This window comes from Oenanthe melanoleuca, chromosome Z (assembly GCF_029582105.1).
Source record: "Oenanthe melanoleuca isolate GR-GAL-2019-014 chromosome Z, OMel1.0, whole genome shotgun sequence".
Classification (NCBI taxonomy): Eukaryota; Metazoa; Chordata; class Aves; order Passeriformes; family Muscicapidae; genus Oenanthe; species Oenanthe melanoleuca.
This window is the reverse complement of record NC_079362.1, coordinates 20481480-20493901: the sequence shown is the minus strand read 5'-3', so window position 1 is coordinate 20493901 and position 12422 is coordinate 20481480. Positions and strand designations below refer to the sequence as shown.

General features: G+C 41.3%; 1 protein-coding gene across 1 annotated transcript in view; it reads left to right on the top strand.

The window, feature by feature from the left end:
* The first annotated feature begins 1131 nt into the window (after window positions 1-1131).
* Window positions 1132-12422, top strand: part of DTWD2 (DTW domain containing 2) — a 63883-nt gene continuing 52592 nt past the window's right edge. Inside the window, exon 1 of the mRNA XM_056514351.1 lies at window positions 1132-1271. Within this exon, the coding sequence (XP_056370326.1) occupies window positions 1132-1271 (140 nt within the window). The remainder of the gene's footprint in view (window positions 1272-12422) is intronic.

Here is a 12422-nt window from a genome sequence, read left to right as displayed (position 1 = left end):
AAGTATATAGCCAGCTTCAAAATCAATGGTCTCCAATTTTTTGTCAATCTTTTGAGAAAAATTTATTTTAATGACTACACAAGGAAATTAGTGCATATGTAGCTTGAGCTACAAATACAAAACAGTATAAAACCACACACGTTAAAAGGAAAACTATGTCAATATTGTGCATGAATCTAATACCAGGAGGCCTGAATTACATCAAAGGGCCCTGAAGATTGTAAATACATAAATACAATACAGTTTATTCTGGATTCAGAACAGAAACCAGAAATAACACAACCAGCCCACTCATCTGCAGATGCTAATTTCAGCAGAGGATCTCTTGTGTAGAAATTTGCCGGCTCCTATATTTCAGTAGACTGCAACAACTTTGGAGTTTAATTTCATTGTACTGTAGAGTGGACTCCAATAGACTCAGCTTATCAAAAAAATGACCACAGTATAATTTACATTTTGTCTTGTGCTGCAGAAACTCCGGGAGTTGTGCGAGCCCAGGACAGGGTATAAAGGATTGAGGGAATGGGAATTCCTGAACTCCCACTCTGCAGCACTTGGAATAAAATATCAATAAAGAGATCAGTTAATTATTTAACAACCAAAAGTTTGTGATTTAAAAAAAAAAAAACAGTATCAAAAATTAAATCTCACACCCGAGGGTTACTAGTAGAACCAGGAGCTGCTATCTGCGCGGAGCGGGGCGCGGTCAGCTCCAGGCCTGGGCTAATTGTCGGTGTCCCTCGTTCCTGCGGGATGGGGCTCCCCCTAACTCTGTCCTTGTCCCAGTCCTGTCCCTGTCCCTGTCCCTGTCCCTGTCCCTGTCCCTGTCCCTGTCCCTGTCCCTGTCCCTGTCCCGGTCCCGGTCCCGGCAGTGCCCGGCATGGCCCAGAGGACCCTCGCGACCGCCGCGTGCCGACAGCGCCCCCTGCCGGATGCGCCCCGCAGCGCAGCGCGAGCGGCTCGCATTGGCACCGCCCCAGTGGGCGGGGCTCCAACGGCGTTTGGCGCGCTCCCATTGGGCGAGTCCCGGGAAGGGGCGGTGCCGCCTCCTCACGTGAGCGGGAACCGCGCGCTCTCCCGCCCGATGGCGCCCCCTGGCGGTCGGCGGCCTGGCGGTCTCGCCACGCCGGCATGGAGGGGAGCGGCGGCGGCGGCAGCGGGGCGGATCCGGGCCCGGCCATGGCCCCGGGCGGGGAGGGCGAGGGCTGCGAGGGGCTGTGGGAGCTGCCGGTGGAGCACTGCGAGAGGCGGCCCGTGTGCGGGCGCTGCAGGTGACGCGGGCGTGGGGCCGCGGAGGTGCCGCGGGGCCGGGGGCTCCCGCCCCGCTCGCCGTGAGGCGGCGCCGAGGCCCCGGGCGGGCGCCGGTCGGGGGCTCGGCGGGGACCGAGCCGCCCTCAGGGACACCCGCACGGAGCGGGTCTGTGCGAGCGGGGTCTCGCTCGCCCTGTGCGCCCTCCAGCGCCCGTGGCATCGCACAGTCAGGAGCGGGTCGGGCTGGGAGGGACCGCTCTGGCCGTCTGGTCCAGCCTCCCTGCTCTAGCAGGGCCATCCCAAAGCACACGGCAGAGGATTGCATCCAGATGGTTCTTGGATATCCCAGTGACGGAGACTCCACAACCTCTCTGGACAATCTGTTCCAGAGGGTAGAGAAGTGTTCAGTTGGAACTCTCTGTGTGCGTCAGTTTCTGCCTGTTGCCTCTTGTCCTGAGGCTGTCATGTCCTGAAGGCACATACACACCTCTTGTGTAGCAGCAACGTAAGATGAATTAACTCGTCCAAGGAGTGGGTAGATATGGGGAATACCCTCAACGCAGAGAGGGTGCTCCACCTTTTTCTGTATGCTTACCTTTGGAAAGCAAAGGGAAGGTGAAGATATGTCCCCTCAGTGCCATGCAGTGAAGCACATGAGACTTCAGTATGTCTGGGCAGTCTTTGGTGCTTTGTCAAAAGGAAATGGGAAACTAGTCTTACCTAACAGCTTTACAGATAATTTTGAAATCAATTCAAGCATTGGTTAATACAGCTTGTGAATTCTGGTGTCTTTTTGAAGCAGGCAGTGACTTATGGTCTTGCAGAAATACCTCACAACCTGATTTTATGCTTGTGGATGTCCTTTTAGTAAAGTGAGTGCAGGTTCCTGAACTGAAATGCTTGTGCATAACTGCCAAGGAAAAAAAGCTTCTTAGCACCTATACTGATTCGTCTGCTCCTGGTTGCTGGTGAAACAAGTGGAAAGGCATGTAATTTTGCTAACAGTGTGGTTGTAGTCTCTTTTGAGTCTCAGAGTTCAGAAGTTTATTGCTGGTGAGTTTCCTGTATGTAAGTTGTAATTAAAAGTATATATCGTGCAAGTCACAGTATTTGTAAGTGTTCACTGCTAGAAAAAGTAGTCATAAGCAATAGTTGATGCTCAAAGATGAAAACCAAGCAGGTGAGTGACACTTGCCTTTTGCTGCCCTCTTTTTTTCTCCAGTGACTTATAGCTCAAAAAACTTCTTGAGCCAGATGTGGTGTTGTATCTAATATCCCCCAGTAAATATAGGGTTTTTTTTGAAATGTGAATTTCTCCAGTCCCCCTTGAACCTATGTAAATTTCATGTGTCAGCAACATCTAGCTAGCAAGGACACACACATCACAGCCTACAAACCATAGTGGGGAGGAATTACCTTTTAGTTTGTTTTGACTGTTGCTTCCACCTTCCTCTCTTGCACATAGTATTCCAGGTATGAACAAGCCAGCTGGAGATGTATATCTTGGGTGATGCATTTCTTATCAGGATCTTTCCTCCTGCTTAGTTTCCTAGTAATCTTTTGGGAAGTCTTTTGGAAAGCCAAACTTGATTTTTGTCAACTACGGTACTCTCACCCCTGTATTTACTCTTTCCGAGATCTTAAATAGTTCTGAGAAGTAGAGTTTCCTTTTGCTAAAGCCATGACAATTCTTTTCATATAAACCATGTATTTTGTAAGGTTCTACTAACCATATTTTTATTTGTAGTATCTGTTCACATTAGTAGTCTTCTTTGTTGAAGTCTTTTTTTGAAGTAGTAATGCTCAGCATTTCTAGTCCTGACATGCCAAGGAATTGGCTGAGAGTTAACCCACTGTTATTCCTTACTGAACTTTTGAATGCTGAGTTTTTAAAAAATGCCTGTAGACTACTGCTCATTTTTGTTTATTTTGTTAGTGTGTTTCACAGTATCTACCTTAGTTCCTTCAATTTTGAAATGTGAGTCACATAAAAAAATGGTTTCTATAATAGGTATCTCTCTGTTTTCTTTCATAGTAAATGCAATGCAAAGTTTTTACTCAGCTTCTCATTACCATGTGGAGTGGTAAAACATCAGCTTCCTAAAGAGCTGTGGGTGAATTACATTTCCTTGTGAGGAGCATATGAGGGAGCATGTGAGGGAACAATGAGCATAGACACAGAAAGAAATGTAGGGGCAGAGGAACCAAGGAGGATGAAAAGACCACAGAGCTACTCTTAAAGAAAAAAAGGAAAATGTCTTTTTTTTTTTTTTCTTTTTTTGGTGGTGATGACATTGCAAGACTAAATTGTACATTCAGTGTATTTTTGCCATGTATCCCCTCCATAATATTCTTCAAGGTTAGAAATAAATTATGCTTTTCATTGGTCATGACATTCTGTAGCATGACTTTATCAAAGTGGGTAAGGCTGTAACTTAGGGTGCCTCACAGGAAACGATTTTACCCTTAACAGTTGGTTGGGGGCACATATATTTCATGACTTCCTCAATTTTCTGAACTCTAGATTTTTGTTGTATGGTACCTTAATGAATGTGATTTAGATTTAAATTCTGTATGAAAACATGGAAGAATGGGCTCTCTGTAGCATCATCTGGATTCCTCAGGGGAACTACTTCAGGTTCTGGTTTTTTTTGGGTATGGCAAGGGCTGATTGACAACTTGTTAACAAGTGCTCAGTCAAGATGTGAAATAGAAATGTGGGAGTAAGGTAGATAAGTTTTCATTTTGGATGATATGAATGTCACATCAAGTGTCCTGAAGGAACAGGATGTTTCTAAGTGTTATGTGTTTGAGACTTTCTGTTGCCTGTGGTGGGGAAAGTATTACCATTTGCAATAGCTTATGGTGGAGAACTTGAACAAAATAATGTAATATAATTTTACACTTTGAAGGTTTATGTGTAATGCCAGTTAAAAAAACCAGAAGTGTAAAATGACCCTGCTTATGGTTGGTGTTTAAGATGGCAAGCAGCAGATGCAAATGAAGTATGTGCAGTTGACTTGTTTTATTCTCGAGGAGGGAATTTAATACATTGTCTGCCAAACCAAAAGGTTAGTGGGGATAAACTTTGAATAGATAACTTCTTAAGGCTTTCATATTCTACTTATTAAGTATTCTCCTTGTTTTCAGAAGTTAAAGCCCCACTCCCAAACATTTAAATAGGAGAATAAGCTCAATATCATTTGCAAGTTGCTGTTAGCTTGAAAAACAAAATGAGCAGGTCCCACAGCTGAAGTAATGTAGGACAGCAATTTGATTTTGTGGTGTGACACTGATAGCAATTTAATTTTTTAAAATTGTGTTCTGTGGGTCAGATTTCATTATTTTCTAGATACATGGTGTTCTGTTAGGGAAGAAGCCTTTTGATAGTAGAAGAGCCATGAATATGCGGTTGACTTCTTGCCACAAATCTTGACTGTACATATGGAAAATTTCATTGTTGTAGGAGAACTTGCAGGGAACATTTTCAGGAGAAATTATGACTTTAAAAAACTGTGAATATTATTTATCGTCTCTGGATGTCTCTTGTAGGCCATCCCAAATACCCACTGGTAACAGTTCTCTATATTTGCAGGACAGGTTTATGTTGTAAAGTTAGGTTAATGACAGCTGGTGTTTTCTCAGCTCTGCTATAATCTATGCTGCTATGCTGTATGTGTATATCAAGGGTGGGGAGAAAGAGATGGAGTAACATTAATGCTTTAATATAAATACTCCCTTTGCCTATATCTAAAATATTACAGATGCTCTGCTGAATTTGAGTGCTGTGAGGACTCTTGACAGCATCGATAAATCAATGATGACTTGTGGTGACATGGTGCTGCTTCATTATTTTGAGGAAAAATGTAATGTTCTTATATAAGTGTCTTGTATTCTGTTATATAAAGGCTGAGTCTGAGGAAGCAATGTGGGCTTTCTTCATCACAATAAATATATGCAGTTGCCTTTTAATACACTGTTATTGTATTTAGGTGCAAACATGAATTTTTAAAGTTTTAATAGAAATGAAAATGAAATAAACATGCATTAAGTCTTTTAGCAATGGTTGTTGCAAGAAAATAGCTTCATAGCCTTCTATTACTTTTACTTTGCGATAACTTTTTTCCCGTTAACGTGTTTTTGTTTTTGCTGTATGAAGATGAATACCCGCTTCCTATGAGGACATAGTTGTCAGTGACCACCCTCACAGTCTGACATACTCAGCTGGGGCTGTAGACTGGTCACTCAGACGTGTCATTGTTGCTTACATCACAGGATCTCACATACAGAATGGGTGAGGCTGGCAGGGATCTCTTGAGATCATCTTGGGTCTGGACCACTGCTGAAATAGGATCCAATAGAGCAGGTTGCCCAGGACTGTATCCAGCTGGGTTTTGAGTATCTCCAAGGACAGAGACTTCATAACCACTGTGGGAATTTCTTCCAGTGTTTGAACAGTCAAAAAATGTTTTCCTGTGTTCAGACGGAGTTTCACAGTTTGCTTGTGTGTTTTGCCTCTTGCCCTGATAGTGGGTGCTGACGAGAAGAGCCTGGCTTCATCTTCATTCCCTCCCATTAGTCGTTTGGAGGGATAACACTCTCCTTAGACCTCTCTTTTCCAGGACAAAGAGTCCAAGTTCTCAGCCTCTTCTCGTATGAAAAATGCTCCAGTCCCTTAGTAATCTTTAGGTGTGTGCTGGACATACTCCAGTAAGTTTGTTGTGTTCTGGGAAACCCAGATCTGGACCTGGCACTCCAGATGTGTCCTTAGGAGTGCTGAGTAGAGAGGAAGAATCACCTCTCTTGCCCTCCAGTGGTGTTAAATGCAGCCCAGTTTGCTGTTGATGGCCTTTGTGTCAAAGGCAAGGAAAGTTTCCTGGCTCATGATTAGCCTCTCTGCCTGTTCCTTCTCTACAGTGCTGTTTTCCAGTTAGCTATGTGGTTCCGCAAAGGGTGTATTGGTGCTTGGGGCTGTTCTTCCTCTTATGCAGGGCTTTGCATTTACCTGTGTTGAAAGTTCCCTGCAGCCCATTTCTCCGGCCTTTAAAGATCTGTCCTGCCAGATGCCAATGTTCCCAGATAAGGTTCTTACAAATGTGCACTGCCCATCCTAAGTTATGGAAAGGAATGCGTGGGTTGTACTGAGCTCAAACCTATTGCTGTTTTTGAAGTTCATTTTGGTTTTGTTCAGCTTTTGTACTGTGCTGAGCCACATAAATACTTCTTCCGTGCTGATCTGGCTGGGTCAGGAAGATAATAGTTTCTATTGATTTTCTTGGTGTAGGACATTTACACAAACAGTTGGTCCATGGAGCAGTTTATCTAAAGCAAAAGCCACCCTCCAGTCACCTTTTTGTTGAAATAAGTCCAGCTTCCCTTGTAATAGCCATAATGACTTCCTACATATTTTTATGAACTTTTTCTTGAAAGGGTTCATTTATCATCTGTCATACCTTTGGACGGCCACACTGCAATGTACTTACTAGCCATTCCTGTCAGCTGTGAGCTTACTGAGGGTGTGCTCTGTGCCAGCATACAGCTCAATGATGAAGGGGTTAAATGGCGTTAGCCCCCAGTATCGATGTTTGAAGTACTCCACCAGTTTGCCTTCAACTGGACTTTATCTCACTGGTCATGCCCTCAGCACCTGGCTGTTGAGCCAGCTCTTTTCACTGTCAGTTTATCCAAGTGCTACTTCATCAGCTTGTCTAGGAGGGTGAGACGCTGTCCAGATAATTACCAAAGCTGAGGTGAACAACATCTACCACTTTCCCCTCATCCACCAAGGTAGTCACCTCATTATAGAGGGCCATCAAGTTGATCAAACTTGTTTTTCCCTTTGTAGATGAATCTGACTACTCTCAATACCCATTTTTCTTTTATTTGTTTAGAAATGGTTTCCATGAGGATTTTTCTCTACTGTCTTCCCAGGGATTGATGTAAAGTTGCCTGACCTGTACTTTTCTGGATCTTCTTGCAGACAGTAGTGACATTTGCTTCCTTTCAGACTTCAGTAACGTCTGTTGCTATCAGGAGGTCATCAGAGCTGTCCTTGCAATAGCAGCTCCCTTAACATGCATGGATGCTCCAAGAAGGATCCGCCACTCAGCAAGGCTGAGCAATGGCAGCAGCACTGCTGTGATTCTCCTGTAGCTCATGGTGAAGACATGGTGAGGCAGGCTGTCCACCCACAGCCCATGGAGATCCATAGTGGAGCAGAGCTCCATCTGCAGCTCTTGCAGAGCTCCACACCAGAGGAGGTGCATGCCCAAAGGAGTCTGTGGCCCTGTGGGAATCATGGCTTGAGTAGACTCCTGGCAGGACCTGTGGACCAGCAGGGCAAGGAACCTGGAGCAGGTTTGTTGTAGGAGTTGAGACCCCATGGAAGGGATCCACACTGGTGCAGTTCATAAAAACTGCAGCCAGGGCAAATAGTCATGTTGGAGAAATTTGTGGAGGACTGTCTCCTGTGGGAAGAGACACTGGATCAGGGGAAGACTGTGAGGTGTCCTCCCGTTGCAGAGAAAGGAGCAGCAGAGACAGCGTGTGATGAACTGACAACACTGCTGGGGAAGAGTGGGTAGAGAAACTGGGAGTGAAGTTGAGCCTGGGATTAAAGGAGGGGTGTTTAAAAGGAAGGTGTTTTTAGGATTTGTGTTTTGTTCTTGTTATCCTCCTCTAAATAATAATAAATTAAAGCCATTTCCCTAAGTTGGGTCTTTGCCTGCTGTGGTAGTTGGTGAGAATCTCTCCCTATCCTTGTCTCATCCCATGAACCTTTCATTATATTTTCTCGCCCTGTTCAGCTGAGCAGGCAAGTGCTAGAGGCCTTGGTGGGCGTGTGGCTCCTATCCAGGTTCAACCCACCACTGATACTGAAGAGACAATGGCAAAAGTGAGACCTGTCAGAATAGCACAAATAGCTGGAAATTAGTTCTGAGATGAGGCAGGAACCGCTAGTGATAGTAATCCTTTGTAAGCATGGATATGACCATCCAGTTCTTAATCACAGTCAGAGGTTACATTATGAATATCCTCATGCATGCTGTCGTTCATATGGCTATCTCTAGAGTGTCTGCAGCATCAGCATTTGCTGAGAGAGATGTTTTGCTAGGTAGTATTCAGTATTTTGCAGAAATATCTAACAGAGTATATGTGATGAAATAAGTCTTATATTTGCTTTTAGATTTTTGTAGAAGGGCTTTGTAAGTGGCATAGCTCCAGTCTGAGGCTAAGGAGGAGGAGATTGCCTAGAAGGGAAGCACTGGAGAGAGGAACTGGGTTTTTTTAAAGGGGTTGTATTCAGGTGTTGCTTTTAATAGAAGAGCAGGTAGATTGTTTTGTGTGTTGCAGTATAGCTGAAGGAATCAGAAATTACTTTTCTCTTAACAAATTTTTGGCCTATGGAACTGAATTTTCTTTTTTGTAACTTTCATTTATTACCTTTCAAAAAATGTGGTGCCTTTGCAATTCTGTTGTATCCTTATGTTGACCCAGTAATTGCTTGCAGGTTTTCCAAAGTGTCATCCAAACTTGGGGACATAATTGCCTTAACTGGAATGAGGCTGTTGTAAGCTAGTTTTAACAGAAAACAGAAAAAAACAGAAAAGCCTGATAAAATGTTTGAGGCCTTTTCTCCTATAGGTTGTATTTCTTCAAAAAATGCCTAGAAGTATTTGTCAAAGACTTCTTATATCCTTACTGTGAATGTAATGGAAGTGTTTATTCCCAACATTCGGAGATTTTTATATGAATATGGATACATAAGGGTAGATGTGCAGATCTGTTTCTGTAAGTGTAGGTATATAGGCAGCTGAGAAGATAAGAGAGACCTGGGTGTCAGCCAGGTGTCTGACCCTTCTCCAGGGCCTTGTCAGCCCTGTAGCAAAATTGAATGGCAAGAAGGCAAGTTGCCACGACTGTATTTTTTGTTACTTGATTTATGCTTTCTTAGCCAGCTTGGGGAAATGTGTGTCTCACACTGAGAGATCAGAAGCACTGCACTGAGAAAGCTAGAAGGTGAGTTAAGCTCTTAAGCAAGAAAGTGCTAGTGGCATCCCGCCCCCAGTCTTGGAATTGGTTCGCTGGCCAGCAGAGAATCCAGTCACAAGACCACAGAACAAATTATTGTTTTGAGTTTTATGCTTGAACACATGGTTTTACATGCAGAATACAGAATATTTTAACACTAAGGGCCTATTTTTGCAACAGCAGAAAGTTATTTTACCAACTGAAAATTTATTTCAGCATTAGGTAGTTTTGTTGATTTTTCCTGCCACTGGAGAAGCAGAGATATTTATGCTGTAGTATGTCAGCTCTTCTGAAGAGGTTAAGCACTTTTAATGGGGCTGGGGGCATTAATAGCAAAAGTATACAAACTAAAAGTCTCTTCCATTCAAGAATTACCCTTTTTCTTTGATAGACACAAATATATTTTAAGTTTGTTATTTATTTTCAATAGAAGATGCACAAGGACATTTTGAGGAATGTTAAGAGGGTGTCTTGAATTATGTACTTGGTCATAAAGAAGATGCAGAATTCACCAACTACAGATTAAGATGTAACTTGTTTGAAATTGATCAATTACAATAAGTGTAATCTGTACCACATTTTAAGGAGAATAGCCAAAGGTAACTGGAATAATTATCAAGCATTAGATTGGTAGTTCAGTGCCTTTTATAATCTTTACATGCTTCTCATAATGTTGCTTTAAATGATTGTAATTTGCTCACTAAATTTTATATGTTCTATTGGCTAGAATTATAAATATCAAATGAAACATTGTTTATTTTTGTTCTGTGTTTAGCAGTTACTATATATGCAGTAGTTTCTCATGCTGCTGTTTCTTTGGTCCATATTAATAATGAGTGGTGCCAGAGCTGCTAGTGAATTTCTTACTTCTGCTGCACTAAATTTCAGAGGCATTTATTAATTTCTTACCATATTGTGGTCAGATTAATGAGTAGAGACCTTTTTAGGCTGCCTTTTTGATCTGTTGGCATTAAAAAAAAGAAAAAGAATATGTCAGGTTGGCTGTGTATGGGCTGTGGATAACTATAGGCTAATAGGAGCACGTCCAAAGACAAAATCTGCAGCAGAGAATAATCTTGTTAATTAAAATAATGTAGTACTTTTGACTGGCTTCTGTTCTGTAATTACACCAATACGCCTTTTCCTTGGGGATGGTAGTGTATTGTAAAAGAGGTCAAAAATGTTTCAACATTGATCAAGCCTTCCCAGTTTAATTGTAAGGAATATTAAAAATACCAATGGTTATTTTTGTAGATTTGCTTTTGATTTTTTGTAAACATAGCACCAAGAAAAAACCTAAAAAAAGATGAATTTTACTTTCCATTCGGTGGGGGTTGCAAAAGTAACTGAAGACTGTTATCCATACACCTAAATAAGTATTGGTTTAAGTCCAGCAAATCCAGTGATTTTTCATGTAATTTCTGGGGTTTAAGTTGGATATTGGCATAGCTAAATTTCAGCTGCAGTGCTGAAAGAGATACTCTTTTGAGGAGAGCCAGCCCTGACCTATCCCTGAGTTTTTTGTTATGTAATGTCCTCTAGAGCTTGTCTGAGCATCCTGTGACTAATTTGTCTTACTTTAGTCAGACTCTTTTCAGTTCCTGTTGTTTGTTTGTTTTTGTTTTTTTTTTTCTTTCTTATGTTTTTCCTCAGTTTGAGTTTTGCTTTTAAAAAAACTTTCCTGTCATTTTAGGTGCATCACTCAAACCTTCCTTTGTTGAAACATTATGCGTAGAATTTCTTAGATTTTTTTTTTTTTTTTTCTGAATAGGCTCAGAAAAATGACTTATCAGGGTCATCTGACTTCTTCCACCTGTTTTTTTTTTTTTCTGATTTCTTTAATTTATGAATTTCTTTGTTTGTTTTCCCTTTCAGATGTGATAAGTGTTGGAGTCTTGATGTTCCTTTTAATGACTGTATGTCATTCCACCACACAGTCTCCCATCCACATTTATGCCTTGCAATGCACCTGTGTATCCCTTTCTCTTTTTTTAAAAGTCAAATAGTGTTCTGAATTCTGGATTCAGTTTTCACTTGGCACTTTTATAGCTTTACCTTTTTTAGAGTTGTACTTCTGTTTCACAAGCTCTGCTGAAATGTTTTTCATCAAAGTCTGTAATGCATTTTGCTTGGAATAAATAATTCCAGTTCAGACTCCTAGATCTGTCAGCCTAGTAGTTGTCTGTGTTGTTACTAGCAGCATACCTCTCTTTTGGCCTGCAAGACATAGTCAACAGATACTTTTTTTTCTCCATCTTTCTACATACAATTTCTTAGTTACACCAATTATGCCTATGATTTATTTTAAAATTCTTGTACTCAGTTCCTAAATCTATTTAGCATATTAATATGGAAGACCACAAACTGTCTCTAGCATATGATTTTTATTTAATCTCAAACTTAGTTTCATGGAAACGTCCAGCTGTATTAGTTATTTGAAGGGGAATGTGTCCTTACAGTACTTAAATTTGTTTTCCTGTAAACATGTAAAGAAAATGAACCAAATGAGTCCTGGAGGCCTCATCCTATGGCTCTTCTGGCACAAAGTAGTAGATAGTAGCTAATCTCTGTCGTAAAGTTAGCATGAATGTTTTTTATCTAGTGAATAAAATATGTACTGTGGCTTATCTTTATTTCTTTCTACATGTTTTCCTTAGTTTTTATATATTAATAATTGATAATACAATTTTCTGAGAGTTTTTTCCTTTTTTTTCTTTTTTTCCTTTTTTTCCTTTTTTTTTAAAGCAATCAGCTTTTGTCCAAAAGGCTAGAAATACTAAATAAAATTGACTATGCATGCATCCCACATTTGGAAGGAGTGCCTTTTAATGACAGTATCAGCTTATAAAACCTTACAATAATTATAATACTTTTATTTTCTTACGGTGTCATGGAATTGGCATTTTTGCCTCTATTTTTGCTTAGCCTTCAGCATTTCTATTTATTCCAAAAGTCCAGTTTAATCAAATTGAAAGTAGGCAAGTTGTGCACTAGGGAGAAAAAAAGTCGGTTAAATTGGAACGAATGTGAAATGTTCAAGAATTTAATATTTTGATGCTTATGTCAGATAGTGGAAAGAAAATGCTCCTTCTCTGAAAATCACCTAGAGTTTATGGGTTAATTAAGGATGCCAAAGAGTC